This window comes from Plecotus auritus (assembly GCF_963455305.1).
Source record: "Plecotus auritus genome assembly, chromosome: 13".
NCBI classification, from domain to species: Eukaryota; Metazoa; Chordata; class Mammalia; order Chiroptera; family Vespertilionidae; genus Plecotus; species Plecotus auritus.
Window position 1 is genome coordinate 14830968 of NC_137779.1, and position 20108 is coordinate 14851075.

Here is a 20108-nt window from a genome sequence, read left to right on the forward strand (position 1 = left end):
AGTTCCTCCCTGTCCCATGGTAACACTCCATGCCATGCCCCTGCCCAGAATCCAAAACTCAGGCCAGACAGGACTGACACATTCTGAATTCCCCAGAATTTTACTCTACCTCCTTGCCTTTGCCCACGTGTTCCTTCTGCTTGGATGCCCTTCTCTCCTTTGATGAACTCCAACTGGTCCATCTGTCCTCAGCTTCTGCCACCTCCTAATAAAGCCCTCCTGACCTTTCCATCCCTCCATGAGGACTGGAATTAGGACTGGTGCTCCCAGAGCCTGAGAACAGAATTTGGGAGGGCCCAGGCTGAACTAAAGAGGTTTAGGGGGGCTGGAGCTAGCTTTGACAGAGTCAAAGAGCCCCCAGAGAACCCAGAGGGTGTGGGAATATGTTGGTCAGACTGTGTAAACCAAACTGAGCAGGAGAGAGACTAGACTGCAGTAGCCAGAGCAAGCTAGGGAGTCAGAGATGAGGCTGGGGCTGGGGCTTCACCTGCACTCCCCAACCTGAGGATTGCCCCAACTTCTGCTTCTGTAATAAGTAAATAAATCACTAGCTCTGGGCACTACCACCCATCTTGCCTCTCAACGCAGCTGGCGTCAGCTCAGATGCTGGCTGTGCTGTATCAGTACCCCAACATTTCCTGTGGATCTGTTAGTCAAACCAAGGTCTCCCTATCTGAAAATCCAGGGAAGAGGCCCCCATTCTCAACCCCTTCCCTCAGAACCCTAAAGTTCAGGGAGGGCCATGCAGACCCTCAGACTGGCCTCCAGGGGGCGCCAGTGTCAATCACAATGTTAGACATTACAGCTATCCCATTTTCTTAACTAAAAAAGGACTATCCTGCACACTGGGCTTGGAGACCCCAGGCTGGGGGGAGTGGGGAATAAGGAAACTGACAGGAGGGGAAGATGTAAGAGGGCAGAGACAGGCTTACTGCATGGTGGGGGTACTCCAGGGCTGGGGTAGGGGGGAAGGGATCACCCACTTGATTCTCAGACACCAGCAACCCCCTTCCTGCCTTTGGGGTGTCTGCTGGTCTAGGGGGATCCCAGCTGCCCCAGATCACCTCACTATATCTCAACTTGGAGCTTGATTTCCCTCTTTGCTGACATTAGGTATTATCAAGGCTGCTATCACTTTGTCAGAATCATCTTTGGGGCTAGACCAGGACCTCAGGCTACCCCAAGGCTCAGAGGCCTACTGCATGTCCTTGGATCCCATTGTCCATGAGCACCAACCCAAAGTCTGGTGGCCCTCCGTGAAGCAGCACTCAGAGCCTGACTCTGGTTCTAGCTTTTGCTCCATAGGGATCTTGCAATTTCTGCCCCACCATGGGGCAGCCAAAACCTTGAGCCCAATCCCCAGGGCAAAGGGCACCACAATGGGCTCCCCCATGTCAGGAAATCACCCCAGGTTTTTGGCCTCCTCAGCCCCCATGCTGACCTGTCCTCCAAATTTTATCTCTGCCACCCCAAGCTCAGCAGCCCCCACCCCACAACCTGAGTGCCTGGCTCTGCACCTGTTATGGTGTCCTAGAGGCAGCCCCAGCCAGGGGGCAATGCAATTACCCCCATGTTTCCTGGGGAACTTAAGGCACAGGGGGTTCACTGATTGAAAAGGTCGCAGAGCAGGACTTGGACTCTGTACTGGAGACACTGAGGCCGTGGCTGGGCCTGGAAGGCCTTTTCCGTCCAACTCCCACCTTGTAAGCCCAGCACAGCCTAAGCCAGCCTGCCAGGATTCAAGTCTGGGCTCTGTCACTCACCAGCTTTGTGGCCTTGGGGAGTCCTGAACCTCTCTGAACCTCAGTTTCCCCATCTGTAAGAAGGAGATGATACAAAGAGAAACTTCCTCCTCAGGCTATTGTGAAGATTAAAGTAATAAGTGAATGTGAAGCCATAGCCATGGTTTTGGGGCACACTGTTGTCCTGGGTCAGGGGTAGGGAGTGGGGTAAGGGTTGGGGGCGCAAGGTCAACCTGTATATGGAATGGAGGTAGGCTGGTTGGAGGCTAAGGGCATTAGGCCCAAGCAATGCCATCTGCCCAGTGATAGGCCTCTCCTGTGGCAGTGGCAGTGGCAGCAATCAAACTGTGAAAACCACACCTGGCCACAGAGGATGGCCTAAGCTGAGCCACGTGTTCCCTCCATGCCTGGGCCCCACACCCACCAGCGTGAGTGTGACCCATGCAGGCCCTGGTCCTGCCCCGAGAGAAGACTCAGCCTCTGAGCTTCCCCATCTGTAAAATGAGAGGTGGAGTTTGCTGGCCCTCCTGGGCAAGGTCTGGCATAAGTAAAGGATTCCCTCGGAAGGCTGTGTTGTCATCCTTACAGGAGAGCAAGGCCAAGAAAGGGGAGAGGCAGAAAATAAACAAGGACTCAACTCACTCAAACCACCAAAGAAGCAATAATAGGACAATAGAGTTGGTGGGCCCTGAAATGCTTAGTGATAGATGTGACGTCAAATCTTTGGAATGTGCCATTCATTCATTTCTCACACCGTCACTGAATTCTAGTTTGCTAGTGAGACAAACCACAACAGAAAGATCTGGACAGTGGGGACAATGAAACACTGAGGTCCAGGAGTCAGAATATCAGGTCCTGGGATGTTGATCATGGAGGGCTTCATGGAGGAAGGGACACAACACCAGGGTGCACCAGGATTTATGGGGACTCAGGTAATTAAGTTCTCCTGGTATAATGATAGGTGGGAAAGAGAAAATGTAATAAAATATAAATTAAAATAGAATGTAGAGCCGAAACAGGTTTGGCTCAGTGGATAGAGCGTCGGCCTGCGGACTGAAAGGTCCCAGGTTCGATTCCGGTCAAGGGCATGTACCTTGGTTGCGGGCACATCGCCAGTGGGGGGTGTGCAGGAGGCAGCTGATCGATGTTTCTCTCTCATCGATGTTTCTAACTCTCTATCCCTCTCCCTTCCTCTCTGTAAAAAATCAATAAAATATATTTTAAATAAATAAATAAATAAATAAATAAATAAATAAATAAAATAGAACGTAGAACATATAATGTTCTCCCCACCCCCAGAGGGAGACCTGGGAGACTGAACCCCCTCCCCTCCAAGCCCGTGAAGGTATCTGAGGGGCAAGCGGGAGTGAGTTGGATTTTCTTTCTTGGAGAGGTTTCTCCAGGTGATTCAACTTTTCCCCATGGCTGCCCACTGATGGCTCGAAGACAGGATTAAAAAAAGAAAAGGAGCCCTAGCCAGTTTGGCTCATTGGATATAGCGTTGGACTGCAGACCAAAGGGTACCGGGTTCGATTCCGGTCAAGGGCACGTACCTTGATTGCAGGCTCTTCACTGGTCAGGGCGCGTGAAGGATGTATTTCTCTCACATCGATATTTCTGTCTTTCCCGCTCCTCTCTCTTCCACTTTCTCTAAAATCAATGGGAAAATATCCTTGGGTGAAGATTAAAATAAGAAGAAAAAAAGGAAAAGAATCTGACAGACCCGGTGCGCGTTCCTTGGGGTTCGCAAGGATCCCCGGGGTCCCAGGACCTGCCAAAGCACCCATGGCCAGAAGTGCCACCGGCTGCCTCCCCGCGACCCGCATCAGGACTCGGAGGCCGCGGGCCGACCCCTGACCCCCGACAGCTCCCACCTGCACTGCCGGGCGGGGCGGGGCGGGGCGCGCTGGCTCCCGGGCCGCAGTGTCGCCGCAGCGCCTGCCCCGCCCGCCCGCTCCTCCTCCCCCCTCCCCCACCCCTCTTTGCGGCCGCGGTCCCGAGCGGCTCTAGAGCGGACGCCGGCGCTCAGCCCAGGTAAGCGCCCTCCCCGGCCCCCGGGACCCTGACCCCGCCACCCCGGCCCGACCCTACGACCCAGCCACTTCGACTCTGTTCCCGGGTTACTGCCCCGCAGCCTCCGCACCTCGGGCTAGCCTGCGAGCTCGCGGTTCTCGGACCTGGGGACTGCGCTCTTGAGAGCTGAGGTTCGTCAGCGCGGGGAGAGAGAAAAGCTGGGGCGAGAGCGTCCCTCTCCCTTCTCCCCTCCCCTGCCGGCCCTCCCCGCTGGCTGCGCGGCCCTACTGTGTGGCATTCCCCATTCCTGGGCCACCCGGTCTGGTGGGGCGACCTGGACGGTGCGTGAAGGCTGCCTGAAAGGGCATCTCAGGTAGCGGAACTGCACGTGCAGAGGCAGGGAGAGTGCACAGAAGGGGTTGTGCTTGAGCAGGGGGGAGGAGGTGAGGAGCTTGAAGCCATCCGGAGGAAGGCTGGAAGTCACCGAGGGCCTGAGCTGGGCAGGAGCCTCCCAGGGTGGGTATGAGAAGGGCCCCTGTGACCCTTGGTGAAGAGTGGGACCAAGAGAAAAGAAGGGGGCAGTGCAGAGGAGGGGGGAGATCCTCTCCAGCCTGCACTAGCTGGGGCCTGGGAGGGCGTTCTGGGACAGGACACAGGCCCCTAGTGGATTGTACAGGCAACTGTTAACAATCTTTTTTACACTGGGCAGCTTATGGGCAAGGGACAGACAGCACTCTGCAAAAACTTGGGGTCCCACCCTGGCCGGTGTGGCTAAGGTGGTGGGAGTGTCCTCCTGAGCGTGGAAGGGTCTTGGTTTCGATTCCTGGTCAGGTACATATGCAAGTTTCGGGATTCCATCCCGGATCAGGGGGCATACAGGAGGCAACTGATGGGTGATTCTCTCACACATTGGTATTTCTCTCTCTCTCTCTCTCTCTCTCTCTCTCTCTCTCTCTCTCTCCTCTCAAATAATCAATAAAAAAAGATATATCCTCAGGTGAGGATTTAAAAACAAACAAACTTGGGATTCCCTCCTGCCATGTCTCTGGCAAGGATTTGTGCCTTTGCGTGGGGGTGTCTGAGCCTGCAGGAAGCAGGAGGACGCCAAGCTGGCTTAGCACACAGTAGCCCTGGAGTAGGCCTGGAGAAGGTTCCAGCCCCAGCAAATCTGTTTCCAGGCCCACAGCTCTGAGGGGGTCCAGACACCTGAGCACCTGGGAAGGGAGGGAACAGCCTAGCCAGGCACCTGGTGTCAAGGTGAGGTCCCACCTTTTCTGGGATCTGTGGTCTAGCAGGAAGGAGGTGGGCAGAGCTGAGCTGGAGGTGAAGCCAGGACCTGGGAAGAGGCCTCCTTGTGCCCAGGGAGGGTGCAGGCAGTGCAGGTGGTGGCCACACTTTGCAAACAGACCTTGGTGATGAGCGGGGGAGAGAGCATGGGTGTTCCCAGGTGGCCTTCGGGTGCCACTGCTTCCTGGACTGTAATGAGTGCCACTAGGGCAGGTAAGATCAGGTGCCAGGCAGTAGGTGATCCTTCCCCCACCTTTTCCCAGGGTCCTTGCTGGAATCTGGGCTAGACCTAGTAGACTTCAGCTTCCCCTTTAAGTTAGACTTTAGGAAGAATTTCCAGGGAAAGCGAATGGGCTGACTGTGGGATAGACGGTGAGGCAGTCAGTTGTAAACAGGGCAGCTAAACTTCTCTCCTGAGTCTTGCACAGTCCAGTCTTCTGGATGGCCCATCCTGTGGCCTTGGCTGCAGGGATCTCTTTGTTGACCTGGTGACCCTTCCCCCAGCTCTGTGGCTTGCAAGGTGATATGTTGGCTTCTTGGGTCCCTGCCCATCTTGGAACTAAGGGGGGAGGGCAATGGGAGGCCACCCAGATGCTCCTACCTGCTGCTTGACTTTGGCGAGTCCTTGGCTCCTCCGTTTATCCATCAGCTGTTGGGCATGACCTCAGTGTCATGGGCCTGCGGGGCATTTGTGAAGAGTGAAGTGGGGGTAGGAGCTCATGGCTGCTGGGCATAGACTGTGGCAGGACTGTGTGCCTGGGCTTGCCGCCCACTTCTGTTCACCATGGAGCTGGGTTTCCCTGGGGACCAGTGGACTGGCCCAGCCCCACCCACCTCTAGCCCCTCCTGGCAGCAGCTCCTCCTGGGAGGAGGGGTAGAGGCTGGGCTGCCTCCTGGACCCCTTGCCTGGCTTCCAGGGCCTGGCAGCCTGGGTCTACTTCCGGGCTGGGAGCAAGAAGCAGTGGCTGCCCTTAAAGGAGGTGGGTATCCAGGGCCTGGCAACGAGGGTGGGAGCAGGGACCAGGGAGAACTAAATGGCATCCCACTGTAGGAAGAGGAAACCCGAGGACCAGGAGGCTCTCATCTGCCCGAGGGGACCTGGTGTTTGACCCCAGCATGGTGGCCTCCCTGGAGAAAGGAGGGTTGCAGGGCTCCTGGGCTGCAGGATTTTGAGGGGGCAGCAGAAACGGGGGAGTTCCTGGACAAGGCAAGCTGTGGGGCTGGACTTCAAAGTCTGGCAGATTCCTCTGGCAGTGGGCACAGCCCAGGCAAAGGTGGGAGTGGGGAGTAAGGGTGCTGAGCCTGGAGGGCCTCAAAGGGGAGGTGCCCTCCAGGGTCCCATTGTTCCTCTGGGCTCTGGCTCCCCTATTTGAAACATTTCCCAGCTCCAATGTGGGCCGCTTCTAGGAGCCGCTCCCCACAGAGTCTATCTCTCTGTGTTTCTACTCACATCCCCATCTAAGCCCTGATCCCTATAGATGCCCCTCTCTCTACCCCTACAGGTCCTGAAGGCAACTCCAGTTGGGATGGCAACATCAGGATTTCTAAGGGCCGTGGGGGGTCCAGCCCCACTGGGGGCACCCTAGCCTCCCACAGCCCACCATCTGTGCACCTGCCCCCTGCCCGTTTGAGGGCCACTCGCCATGGGCGGCTGCTTCTCCAAGCCCAAGCCAGGTACCTCCTCTCTTCTTGCTTACCCCTCCCTCCACCTCCTACCCTCCTTCTTTCCTCTCTCCATCTCTCCTCCCTCCTCCCTGCCACCTTCCTCCTCCCCCTCCCTCTCTGCCTCAGAAGTAGGTCAGGCTGGGTGGCAGCCGAATGTTAATGCGCTGCAGGCAGGAGGGGGTGGGGGGCCTGGAGCCATACTTCTGGCCCCCCTCCAGTGACCCTTCCTCTTTATTTTGGGTTTTGGTTGCTGGTGGTAGGAATAACAACTGATTCTTTCTTGGAAAGGGGAGGGGAGGGTTCCTCCTGCCACAGGATGGGGAAGAGTGGCTGTATCCCCCAGGGCCAGGGAAGGGGGCTCTGGGGACAGATGTCCTCAGCTACTATAGGGCCCAGGGTATGCACATTACCTCTCTGAGCCTCACTTTCCCTCTCTGCAAAATGAATCCGACCTCTCAGAGTTGCTGTGAGAGTGGAGTGGACAGATCCCAGGCCTCTTCACCTCTTCTGACCCCTGTGTGACCTTGGGCCACTTTCTCAGTCTTTCAGGGCACACTTTCCCATTGGTACAGGAAATCCCCACCCTGCCTGGCCCAAGGAGTTTCAGCCCAGGGTGCTGGGAAGACCTGGGTGTGCTCTCTGATGGAGACTCTTCTCTGCTGGGCTCTCCCTCGGGCCCCACCTTCCCTCCTTTATCCTCACAATACCCAGGAAGGCAAGGTGTGCAGGCATGCCACAGAGGAAGAAACTGAGGCCAAGAGGCCTCCCTAGCACCTAGTCAGTGCCCCTCCCACCCTGTCCAGGCCACGCTGCCCAGGATGGCTCACCCCATCTCCCCTTACCTGATACCCATCGGCTCCATTACCTTGGAACGCCTGAGCCTTTTCTCCTTTTCCTGGGTCTGAGGGCAACTTGGGGCAAGAGGAGATGTGTGACGCCCTGCCAGGCAGAGGGACTCACCCACACCTGCCCTCCCCTCACTCCTGTGCTGTGGACACTCAGATCCCACCACCCTATCTGCTTCCATGTATGACCTTGGTAAATGATGTCCATTGTCTTGACCTCAGCCTTCCCCCATCAGAATCGGGCGGGAGGGTGCTGGCTGGCCCTGGCAGGAGGCCCTGGGCAGAAGATGCCACCTGTAGTTTCCTTTAAAGAAACACAAAGGCTGGCCTGCCTGGGACCCCTGGCCCCAGGACTCCTAGTTAGCATAGGAGCTGGTCACACTTACCACACCAGAAACAGGGCTAAGAACTTGGCCTCTTGGGTCCAAATCCAGCCTCCCTTCCTGAGTGTGTGGTCTTGGGCAGATGCCTTCACTTCTCTGAGTCTTTGTGTTCTCACTTGTAACATGGGGCTAATAATTCTGTACCCTCTGCAGGCTGTTGCGCTTAGCACAGGGTCTGGCACATAGGCAGCACTTGCAAAACATTATTATGTCCTAATTTGGGGCTAGACTGGCTGCAGCCAGGACTCTCCTGTGGGACTCTGGCGGGAGGGCAGGAGCTCAGGCCCCAGGCACATATCCTGGGCAGATCAGAGACTCAGGGAATTTCAGGGTGTGGGAGTGAGAGCATTTGGCCATGAGGGTTTAGCCGAGGTCAGAAGGGACCACAGGGAAATCAGATAAGTATATCTTTGTGCACATTCTTTACCTTCTACCTTGCTCAGAGCACATCAGCACACATTCCTCCCTCCCCATGCTTCAGTGGCACTGTGTTCCTTGCAGGAAGTGTTCCAGGCCAGACTTTTGCTAAGCTCAGAACTGGAAGGAGGTGCACCTCTCTTGGTATCTGGTCACCTGCCTTTTATTAGGCCACAAGTGCTACAGAAAGGCTTTCCCTTTTCTTCACAGCTGCCAGGAAGCTCGGAGCTAGCCAATGAACCACTGTTACCCAAGTGCATCTGTTGAGCTTCTGCTCTGGTTTACATATTGCATATGTTATCTCCTTCAGCATTCACTCACCAGTGGGCAGCTGGGAACCATGGAGTTGGGGTGGCTTTGGCTCCTGAGTGAGCAGAGACGCTCCTCCCCTTTCCACCCCTGCTCCTGCCTTTTTTTTTTTTTTTAAATATATTTTATTGACTTTTTACAGAGAGGAAGGGAGAGGGAGAGAGAGTTAGAAACATCGATGAGAGAGAAACATCGATCAGCCGCCTCCTGCACACCCCCCACTGGGGATGTGCCCGCAACCAAGGTACATGTCCTTGACCGGAATCGAACCCGGGACCCCTCAGTCCACAGGCCAACGCTCTGTCCACTGAGCCAAACCAGCTAGGACCCCTGCTCCTGCCTTAATGGCTTTCAGTTAGATTGCTCCAGGCCGTGCCTCGGAGCCTTCTGGAAGGAGGTGGAGGATGAAAAGAGCCTGGCTTGGCTCTTACTGGGCCCTGGCCAAGCTGCTCTTGTGAGCTCCCTCTCTAAAGCTCACACAGCTGGTGTCAGCTGGGTTCAAAGTATTTTTCCCTTTAATGCTTCTGAAAACATTCTAACACTATTACATAAAGTGTGAAAACGGAGGGAAAGCCCACTCCACCCATAACCACCCCCACCTGACACAACAGCTCCAGCATGTGGTGTGCCCAGGTGCCCCCCCCTGCCCAGCTGGAATCACAGAGTGGACCTTCACTCCTGCTGTGTCAGGCCTGAGCTGGGGGCTGGAACTTGAGGATGGGGGCTGCTCCCCAGGCTCCCAGGCCAGGCCCAAGGAGGGGATTAGCACAGCATGAGATAAGGGCCATGCAGGGGCTGGGCAGCCAGGGGAGGCAACACCTGAGCTGTGTCTAGGTGGACGGGCAGGAGTTAGCCAGGGCCATAGGCCAAGGGAATGGCATAGGCGAAGGCTGGGAGGCGTGACTCCGGGTTCTTTGCTTCTGGAGTGTCAGGCTTGAGGGTGTGGAGAGGATGAGAGGTGAAGCCCGAGATGCCTGGAAGCTCTGGTGCCTTGGGAGTCGGGAGAGGAGCCTTCTGCTCCCTCATTGGGCCCACGCTGTGCCAGGGGCTTAGCTTTCACTCAGCCTTCCTCCCTGCAGCAGCAGCCCAGGAGGCCGGATTATCACTGCTCAAAATTCTGTTTATTGTTCCCTTCTAATTGGAAAAATACCCCAGGCACATTGTAGGGAATTTGGAAAATGCAGAAAAGTATAAAGAAGAAAATGACAGTCTCTGGCAACTCTCCCCTAGAGTTGGCCCCAAGGGCAGGCTGTGGAAGGATCTTCTGTGTTGAGGCTGGTGTGTGTGGGTGTGTGAGGGGCTCTGTGCCCTCTCTGCTCAGTCCACATGCACCCCCAAGGCCCCAGACCCCTGCACATGAAGATGCTGAAAAACCAGGGCTTGGTAAATGCTGAAGGATTCTCAAACTGGTGAGAATAGCTATTTTTTAAAAGTTGAAGTTATGTCGTATACACTTTTTCTGAATTTCGGGAAAAAAAATTTCAAACCTATGGGGAAGTTGCAAGCCTAGAACCACGAACCCTGGATTTCCCATCACTCAGATTCACGGGCCAGGACCTGAGCGACACGAAATTTGGGATGCCCTGTTCTCCCTTGAGCCAGACCCTAAACCTGCCCCTGATACCTCAGGGATGTTGTCCTCCATCGGGGACCGTGTCCGGGGAGTCAGAGCAAGACTCGGGGCACCAGGGCTTTTCCTCCACACAGATTCCCGGAGAAAGGGCGATTTCAGGGTTGAAGGAGTTTGGTTTGTGCCCCGCTCACTAATTTTTTTTTTAAAATACATTTTATTGATTTTTTACAGAGAGGAAGGGAGAGGGATAGAGAGTTAGAAACATGAGAGAGAAACATCGATCAGCTGCCTCCTGCACTTCCCCCACTGGGGATATGCCCGCAACCAAGGTACATGCCCTTGACCGGAATCGAACCTGGGACCCTTCAGTCCACAGGCCGACGCTCTATCCACTGAGCCACACCGGTCATGGCAACACTCACTAATTTTGTTATTGAAAAGAAGTCATGCAGAAATCAGGCCCACCCAGCGCCCACCCTGCGGCCCCTGCCCTGCTTCCTGCCTATTGTAAGGCTCCTTGCTGGGGGAGTGGGTGGGGAGGTGGGCGGGCGCGGGGCTCACCGTGCCCCCTACCTCCCCACAGTGGAGCTCAAGATCGAGGTGGTGCTGCCTGAGAAGGAGCGGGGCAAGGAGGAGCTGTCAGCCAGCGCGAAGGGCAGCCCCCGGGCCTACCAGGGCAACGGCACTGCCCGCCACTTCCACTCGGAGGAGCGTCTGCCTGCCCCGCACCCCTACCCTGGTGCCCAGGACTGCGTGGAGGCCGCTGTCTGTCATGTCAAGGACCTCGAGAATGGCCAGTGGGTGCTGGGCCTGGTACAGGGGTCAGAGGGCCCCAGGTGGGAGGGCAAATACAAGCCCTAGGTAAGGTGGATGGGGCGGCCTGGAGGGGGCCCAAGGCTAGCTCCCAGCCTGGCCACCGCCTTGTGGCTTCTGCTGGTCTGGGCCTGCTCCCCAGAAGGCTGGATTCCGGGAGGAGGTGCTGGCAGGAGGTGGTGCCTCACCTCTGGCCTGAATTCTGAGCGCAGCCCCTTCCCAGGATGCGGGAAGTGGAGCTGGGCTGGGGGAAAGTGTTGCTGGTGAAGGACAACGGGGAGTTCCATGCCCTGGGCCACAAGTGTCCGCATTACGGCGCGCCCCTGGTGAAAGGTGAGTTGTCTGGGTCTCCGGAAGTGGGCTTGGCCACTGCACCATTAAGCCCCAGTGCCACCGGGCCCAGTCCAGCTTGGCTCCGCCCTGGGCCTCCAGTTCCTCACCCACTGGTGTGGAAGGGCCAGCAGGTGCTGGGACACAGGAAACCTTGGAGAGGGGCTCCTGCAGGTGACCCCAGCTCAGCTCTGCCTCCTCCCAGGCGTGCTGTCCCGGGGCCGGGTGCGCTGCCCCTGGCATGGCGCCTGCTTCAACATCAGCACTGGGGACCTGGAGGACTTCCCTGGCCTGGACAGTCTGCACATGTTCCAGGTGGGGCTGGGTGTGTGGTGGGTAGGAGCCTAGGGGTACGGGGTCAGGGACTGAAGCACCCAAAGCCTGGTTCTGAGCCCCTCCACTTGCAGGTGAAGATTGAGAAGGAGAAGGTGTACGTCCGGGCCAGCAAGCAGGTAAGGGTGTGGCTTGGGCTCAGGTAAGAGGGAGAGCCCGAGGTGGGCATCTGGGCCCAGGGAACAGCTTGTGCAAAGCCCTGTGGTGGGAGGGAGTCTGGTGAGTGTGGCCGGGGAGCAGAGTGAGGGGTGCAGGGTGGGGATGAGGCTGGACTGCTGGGATTATGGCAGGGAGGTTGGCGTGACCCCAGCTCCCAGCTGCCCCCCACTCTTTGGCGACTCCTAGGCCTTGCAGCTGCAGCGAAGGACCAAGGTGATGGCCAAGTGCATCTCTCCAAGTGCTGGCCACAGCGGCAGCACCAACGTGCTCATTGTGGGCGCAGGTTGGTGTTGGGATCATGAGAGGCAGGCTGGGGTGGGGGAGAGGTGGCCCCTGATCCACAACCCCCTCCCCTCAGGTGCTGCTGGTTTGGTGTGTGCAGAGACCCTGCGGCAGGAGGGCTTCTCAGACAGGATCGTCCTGTGCACGCTGGACAGGCACCTCCCTTATGACCGGCCTAAGCTCAGCAAGGTGGGGTGGGGTGAGTGGGGGATGGGGGCTCTATCCCTCTGGATGCAATCAGGCCCACTCAGAGCCTTGCTTGCTGCCCATTGGGGGTCCAGCCAGCTGCCCTCCGCTCATGCCAGGCCCCAGAGTTTGAAGATCTGGGTTTGTTGAGTTCTGTCCTGCAGCCCCTGTGTGACCTGGGGCTGGCTCCACCCACCCTCTCGGGTCCCAGGTCCTCTGTTGCAAAATGGAACGATGGCTGCTTGGCTCCGTCTCAAGCTGGCTCTCTCCTACAGTCCCTGGACGCCCAGCCTGAGCAGCTGGCCCTGAGGCCCAAGGAGTTCTTCCGAGCCTATGGCATCGAGGTGCTCACGGAGGCTCAGGTAGGGACAAAGCTGGGCAGCCCTGAAGGGCGTGAGGTCGTGTAGGCTCCTAAAGATATGGGTGTGCTCTGCCCTCCTGGCCTTGCTGCCCAGGCACCCGGGGGTGCTCCAGGCCTGGAAGGCTGCACTGGATCTCCTGTTTGGTAGGGTCCTGGACACATGTCACAGGTCCCCAGTGTGGGGACATAGATGATTTGCTCGGGGCTGGGATGGAAGAACCTGGTGGGACTTGGGAGTATAAGACGGGCTTTGAGGGAAAGGTGATGCCTGAAACTTAAAGAGTGGGAGGGCCCTGGCCAGTTTGCTCAATCCTCAGACTGAAGGGTCAGGGGTTAGATTCCAGTCAAGAGCGTGTACCTGGGTTGTAGGCTCAATCCCTGGCCCCGGTGGGGGTGAGTATGGAAGGCAACCGATCAATGTGCTTCTCTCACATCAATGTGTCTCTCTCTGTGTCTCTCACCCTCCTTCCCACTCTCTCTCTAAAAAAAAGCAAAGAAAAATCCTTGGGTGAGGATTAACAAAAAATAAATAAAAAGAGTGAGGAGGAGTTGCCAGGTGAAGGAGGAAGGACAACCCAGGGGGCAGGAAAAGCCCCCTGGAGCTGCGTAGAGGGACTGGCCAGGCCCTGGGGTGCTGCAGGAGCCAGAAGTGGGTGGCCAGGCCCAGGTCCATGCTCTGTCTCGGGGGGATTGCAGGTGGTCACGGTGGATGTGAGAAACAAGAAGGTCGTGTTCAAGGATGGCTTCAAGCTGGAGTACAGCAAGCTTCTGCTGGCTCCAGGGAGCAGGTGGGAGTGTCTGCCCTGCTGGCCCCTGCTGGACACCAGGCAGGGCACCGGCCAGGATGGGTGGGCTCAGGGTGCCGGAGCCCCTCACTGACACTGGCTGTGTCTCAGCCCTAAGACCCTGAGCTGCAAAGGCAAAGAGGTGGAGAATGTGTTTACCATTCGGACGCCGGAGGATGCCAATCGCGTGGTGAGGCTGGCTCGGGGCCGCAACACAGTGGTCGTGGGCGCCGGCTTCCTAGGTCAGTGGCTGTGGATAGTGGGGTGGAGGTGGCCGCTCCCAAGGCAGAGCTGGCCCTGGGAGGTGCAGGGTGCCAGCCGCTGCCTGTACACACCCCTGCCCCAGGGATGGAGGTGGCCGCCTATCTGACTGAGAAGGCCCACTCAGTGTCCGTGGTGGAGCTGGAGGAGACACCGTTCAGGAGGTTCCTGGGGGAGCGTGTAGGTCGTGCCCTCATGAAGGTGAGCCCACCCTGGCCCCCAGCCCCTCAGAACCCTGGACACCCAGCCAGTCTCAGACGCGCTCTCACCTACTGCCCATGGCCCACCTGCCCTGACAGATGTTTGAGAACAACCGGGTCAAGTTCTACATGCAGACAGAGGTGTCGGAACTGCGGGCCCAGGAGGGAAAGGTGAGCCCTTCTCCCCGCCCCCTGCCGCTCTCTGTCTTCTCTCCCTTGTGCCCAGGAGCTGGGCACACCTGCTCACCCGCCTACTCCCCACAGCTGAAGGAGGTCGTGCTGAAGAGCAGCAAGGTGGTGCGGGCTGACGTCTGTGTGGTGGGCATTGGTGAGTGGGTGAGCAGGCGGGCATGAGTGAGCAGAGCCTTGGGCCAGTCCCTTCCCTCCCTGAGCCTCAGTGGGTTTTTTAAAAAGATTTTTATTGATTTTAGAGAGGAAGGGAGAGGTAGAGGGAGAGGGAAAGAGTGCTAGAAACATCAATGATGAGAGAGAATCATTGATCGGCTGCCTCCTGCACACCCCACACTGGGGAGTAAGCCCACAACCCAGGCATGTGCCCTGACTGGGAATCGAACCGTGACCTCCTGGTTCACAGGTCGACAGTTAACCACTGAGCCACGCTGGCTGGGCATCCTGAGCCTCAGTTTTCACAGCTATGAAATGGGAGCCACCACTATACCTCTTCAAAGGGCTGTTGGGGAATGGGCACACTCGGCTTGGCCTCTGCCCACTCGTACTTGAGTCCATGGCCTGCCCTGTGAGGGCTGCAGGACACAAACGTGCCTCTAGCTGGTCCCTGATCCAGTTGAGATGCCAGTTTGGGAAGGGACAAAGCTGGGGTGGCAGCACAGGGCTGGGTGGCATGGTATGCCCACCCCTCTCAGGGGGCTTCCTGGACTGCTTCTCAGAGGAGGTGATACCTGAGGCCTAGCAGGAAGCACAGAGGTGTATGGGGAGCCAGGCAGAAGGGACAGGACACACACAGGCTGCAGGGTATGCAGCCCATCAGATGGTCAGCCTGGGGCTGGGTTGTGGCAAGTGAAGGGTGTGGGTCATGCAGAGCAATGAGACAGAGAAGTGGACACAGTGGCCCCGTCCTGGCAGGTGCGGTGCCCTCCACAGGCTTCCTGAGGCAGAGCGGCATCGGTCTGGATTCTAGAGGCTTCATCCCTGTCAACAAGGTGGGGCTGGGTAGGGTGGGAAGGGTGCTGGGCTGGGGGCAGCGGGAGGCCCAGGCCAGGGCTCCTTTCCCACTCACAGAGTCCTGTGCCCTTTTCCCACAGATGATGCAGACCAATGTCCCAGGCGTGTTTGCGGCAGGAGACGCTGTCACCTTCCCCCTGGCCTGGAGGAACAATCGGAAAGTGAACATCCCACACTGGCAGATGGCTCATGCCCAGGGTAAATTGGGGGGGGGGAGGGTAAGGGGGAGGCTGTCCCAGGGCCTCAGCCTCCCCCAGGTCCATCCCTCAGTTTCTGACCTTGGGCCCTGATTGCTGGTTGCAAAGCCATTCAAAGCTCTGTGGTGGCCTGTCCGGGCCCGCCTTATCCAGGTGATCAAGCGGCTCACAGAGCAAGCCCTGTGAGACCTCCCTCCTGTGCTAACTGGACACCCCTTTCAGCCAGTCATAGCACCCCACCCCACTTGTCCTTCCCACAACCTCTCCTTTTTTAAAAAAAATATATTTTATTGATTTTTTTACAGAGAGGAAGGGAGAGGGAGAGTTAGAAACATCGATGAGAGAGAAACATCAATCAGCTGCCTCCTGCACGCCCCCTACTGGGGATGTGCCCGCAACCAAGGTACATGCCCTTGACCAGAATGGAACCTGGGACCTTTCAGTCCGCAGGCCGACGCTCTATCCACTGAGCCAAACCGGTTAGGGCGCAACCTCTCCATTTAAAAAAATATATTTTTATTGATTTCAGAGAGGAAGGGAAAGAGAGAGATAGAAACATCAATGATGAGAGAGAAACATTGATCGGCTGCCTCCTGCATGCCCCACACTGGGGAGCGAGCCCACAACCTGGGTGTGTGCCCTGACCAGGAATCAAACCATGACCTCCTAGTTCATAGGTTGACGCTCAACCATGGAGCCACACCGGCCGGGCCGACAGCCTCTCCTTTTCTTTTGCACTCAAAGACACACGTTCACCAGGGAGAGAGAAAGGGATTTAGTAGGACGTGGGCCAGCTCCCCACTCAGTGGCTCTGTCTCCTTTGGGTCACTCGACTGACACTGGGAACCCAGTTGTCTCATGCAGACCTCTGTGAAGTGGCCATCTGGGCCTGGAAACCTGGTGCTCAGGGGGGGAACCGTTGTGCTCTCTGAGGAATGGACTTTCCCCCTCACCAAGCCTCTGGAGATGTGCTCACTGCACACAGCTGGTCTAGGCCCCTAAGCTGCAGGTGCCAGCAAGTTAGCTACCTTATAGGGAGGACCCCAGACTCCCTGCACCCACCTCCCCTTCCCTCTGCCTTCACATTATCCGAGCCTCTGCTGCCTGAAACCCCACTGCTGGTACTAATTTCTGTTCAGATCCAAGGTCTGAAGTTGGTGCTAGGTTATATATCGAACCGTGACCTCCTGGTTCATAGGTTGACAGTTAACCACTGAGCCACGCTGGCTGGGCATCCTGAGCCTCAGTTTTCACAGCTATAAAATGGGAACCACCACTATACCTCTTCAAAGGTGTATATATATATATATATATATATATATATATATATATATATATATATGCCTTTATATATATATAAAATTTATTTCAGAGCGGAAGGGAGAGGTAGAGAGAGACTCATTAATCGGCTCCTCCTTCATGCCCCACACCCGGGATCGAGCCCGAAACCCGGCCATGTGCCTTACCAGGAATGGAACGGTGACCTCCTGGTTCACAGGTTGATGCTCAACCACTGAGCCATGCCAGCTGGGCAGTGCTAGGTTTTAAGGAGCCAAAGGCTACTCATCAGTGTAATTAGAGTTTAATGGGAGGGTCCAGGGGACTCTCACAGACATAGGGCTCCAGTGGGGCTTCATGAACTGGGAAGCCACCATCGTTATTCTCTCCGGGGCCCTGGCTGTGGCTGCTCTCCTGCCTCCCTCTTCAGACCCCATATGTCTGATGAGTTGCCTGTGTGCACACCTGAGATGGCCGGCAGCCCCACATCCCCAGGAAACCCACCTTCCAGACCCAGGACCTTTCTTTCAAATTCTCCAGAGATGCCATCTAAGTGGCCAGCTTTGAGCTAGGTGTCCCCCTTTGTACCAATCAGTTGCAGCCAAGCTCGGGCAGTGGGCTGCACAATGATGTGCCTCTGGACCACTGGGGAGGCGAGAAGGAGTAGCCCCATATGTGAGGGGTCCCCCAGAGAGCAAGGGCAGGCAGTGCCGGGGTGGTGGGGGCTAGTGTCGGGCTTTCACTATTCTGGGTCCCGCAGGACGCGTGGCGGCCCAGAACATGCTGGCGCAGGAGGCGGAGATCTGCACGGTGCCCTACCTGTGGACAGCCATGTTCGGCAAAAGCCTGCGCTACGCGGGTAACAGGAACCTCGGGATGGGGCGGGGCCAGGAGCCTTTAGGGGCGGGGCTAAGGTGATAGCGGACTGCAGGGGTGGGGCTTGGAGTTGGGGCGGGGCTACGAGCATCCTAGGGGCGGGGCCACGACAGCTAGAGAAAGTGGTAAAGCGCTCACTGGAGGCGGGTACAGGGGGCAGTTAGGAGGGCACAGGACCCTGACCCGGTAGAGCCCCATCGCCTCTGCTGAGCTCACGTGGACACCGCCCGCCTGTCCGGCCCACAGGGTACGGAGAAGGCTTCGACGACGTCATCATCCAGGGGGATCTGGAGGAGCTGAAGTTCGTGGCTTTTTACACCAAGTGAGAGCAACGGGGCGGAGAGGGGCACTAAGCAGCAGGACTTGGTCGGTAGGGGGAAATCATTCCAGAGAAGCCTTGCTCCAGACGAGGGGGCTTCCCGGAGAGGTGGGGTGGACGGAGGGGCGAAGGGAGGGGCTAGGCAGGAGACACCGCTGAGGAGAGGTGAGGAGGTGGGGTGATAAGTCCACCTGCCACGCACTGACAGGACATTTTCTCTTTAGCACTGCTCTTGGAGGTGGGTGTGGATATCCCGCGTTTACACTGAGCAAAGTCACACAGGTAGACAGTGGTAATCCCAGGACAGGAGCCCAGCCCTGAACCCCACTGAGGAGTACGGCTGGAACCTCCATGGGAGTCCCACAGTAGCCCAAAGCCCATGTTGGGCTAAAGTGCAAAGCAGCGAGGGCTGGGTGCTCAGGACATCCCTGTTGTCCTGGGTCAGATCCCTTCCTGAGTCCCAGGTGGACAGGAGTGAGTCAGGCTCTCTGAGAAGAGGGGCCCTGCTGGGTTAGTTGTCAGGCTCAGCCACCCTCTCCCCACAGAGGCGACGAGGTGATTGCCGTGGCCAGCATGAACTACGATCCTATTGTGTCCAAGGTGGCTGAGGTGCTGGCCTCGGGCCGTGCCATCCGGAAGCGGGAAGTGGAGTGAGTGTGGGCATTGGAGGTCTGGGGAAGGGGACAAGAATTCTACCCAAAGACTGGCTCAACCTTCCTATGGCAAGCAGCCGCACCATAGCCCTCCAGGGCGCCCCCCCACTCTTGGTCCCCATCAGTCTGTGGCTCCTAGTGCTACGGGGCCGTGTAGGGCATAGGTTGTGATTTGGGAGTGGGCTGGTTATATGTGCTCTTGGGAGACGAGGAGAAGGGCCATGTCCCAGGGCAGGGTCAGTGCTGTGGGGAGTGGTCTAGGCACACTGCTTGGGCAATCTCTGAGCCTGGGACATCTGACTGGACATGGCTGTGCTGAGCCTGGCGGAAGCAGGTGGGAAATGCAGCTAGTGATGCCCCTGGGGATGCCCTGCGCAGATGTGGGTGGTTGTTCGGGGTCTGGGAGACACTGGACACCAGTCATTACCCTCATCCCAGCATGATACCAATGGGAGTTCCCCTGTAGGTTCGACCTGCCTACAAAGAGCCTCCAGGGATGGGGGAAAGCCTGGAGGCCATGGGATGGGGGTAGGCTTCAGACTAGCAACAATGGAGAACCAAGAGTAGACATAAATGACATGCTCTTCCCTGGCCTTCTCTGTCTCTCCCTCTTGCACTCGCAAAGGCTGTTTCTGCTGCACAGCAAGTACGTGTGTCCTGGCCTTCCTGTTGACTATTCCGAGCCGTTCCCCACTCAGCCCAGAGTCTGCACCTGATGGGCTTTCCCCTTTACCCAAGTACATCCCTGCTGTCCTCAAGGGCCAGCTGCTCATGGTGCTGAGTGGGGAGCCTGCGCTCTTCTTCTGCCCTGACTCCTCCTCCCCTCATTCCTGCAGGACCGGCGACATGTCCTGGCTCACAGGAAAAGGATCCTGACCTTGCATGCAGCAGACTTGGGCAGGCATGCTCGGGCACCAGGGACAGAGACCAAGCCCTGGGGGCAGGTGCCAACCTCCAATTTCCCAGGATCCCCCAGGGCAGAACCTGAGCCCTTCCAGTGCTTGCCATCAGCTGCCTGGCTCACCTCCAAAGAGGCCTCCACTATTTCCAAGAGATGCTCACCACCCAAGGTCTCGACTGCCACCAATGGCTGGCAGTGGAGGTGGGACAGGCCCTGCCTCATCTCCCTCTATTGGGACTGATCCCCTGTAGGAACCTGCAACATATTAGACATTATCTCAAAATTAAAACGCACACATTTGCAGATCTGTGTGACTTCCACTGTAATTGGGCAAACACTTATGAGGGAGAAAGCACATGACAGGGAGACAGGCACAACCATAGATTGATTGCTCAGTGCCACACCAAGGAAGTTTGGCCTGTGAGTGCCCGGAAGAGGGAGCAACTGATTCTGCCCCAGGGGTTAGGAAGGGCTTCTCCAACCAGTGTCTTGGTTTTGGATATTGAGGGAAGGGCATTCCAGGTAGAAGAGACTGCAGGTGCAAAGGGCTTGAGACAGGACGTGTTTTCTCAGAGCTCAGAGGCAGCACGCGTTTGGCAGTTTGGGGGCACTTGCCCACTTAGGGCTGTAGGAGCTGGGTCCTGAGACAGACCTCAAGTTTCTCAAGGCAGCCAGAGCTTCCCAAATCCGCATTTCGCAGGTGAAGAAACTGAGGCTCTGCTATTAGAAATAAGAAT

At 57.1% G+C, this 20108-nt stretch overlaps 2 protein-coding genes across 6 annotated transcripts in view; both read left to right on the plus strand.

The window, feature by feature from the left end:
- The window catches only part of LOC308238408 (coiled-coil domain-containing protein 74B-like), a 508084-nt gene that overhangs the window by 380404 nt on the left and 107572 nt on the right, over nucleotides 1–20108 (plus strand). The gene's annotated exons all lie outside the window — the stretch shown is intronic.
- Nucleotides 3631–19678, plus strand: AIFM3 (AIF family member 3). Of its 5 annotated transcripts, XM_080650151.1 has the most exons (21): nucleotides 3631–3776; nucleotides 6545–6716; nucleotides 10818–11031; nucleotides 11271–11380; nucleotides 11583–11692; nucleotides 11785–11829; nucleotides 12056–12152; nucleotides 12228–12340; nucleotides 12613–12699; nucleotides 13395–13486; nucleotides 13595–13725; nucleotides 13830–13945; nucleotides 14044–14115; nucleotides 14209–14272; nucleotides 15049–15125; nucleotides 15228–15345; nucleotides 17383–17481; nucleotides 17745–17820; nucleotides 18363–18467; nucleotides 19096–19116; nucleotides 19307–19678. In XM_080650151.1, exons 2-21 carry the CDS (start codon nucleotides 6686–6688, stop codon nucleotides 19344–19346), a joined length of 1818 nt encoding a protein of 605 aa, XP_080506277.1. In that variant the 5' UTR covers nucleotides 3631–3776; nucleotides 6545–6685; the 3' UTR covers nucleotides 19347–19678. The 5 variants fall into 5 exon arrangements, with proteins under 5 accessions (XP_080506277.1, XP_080506278.1, XP_080506275.1 ...); XM_080650152.1 differs by lacking the exon at nucleotides 19096–19116 and having other exon boundaries at nucleotides 3713–3776; nucleotides 19307–19675; XM_080650153.1 differs by lacking the exons at nucleotides 3631–3776; nucleotides 19096–19116 and adding an exon at nucleotides 5905–6022 and having other exon boundaries at nucleotides 19307–19675.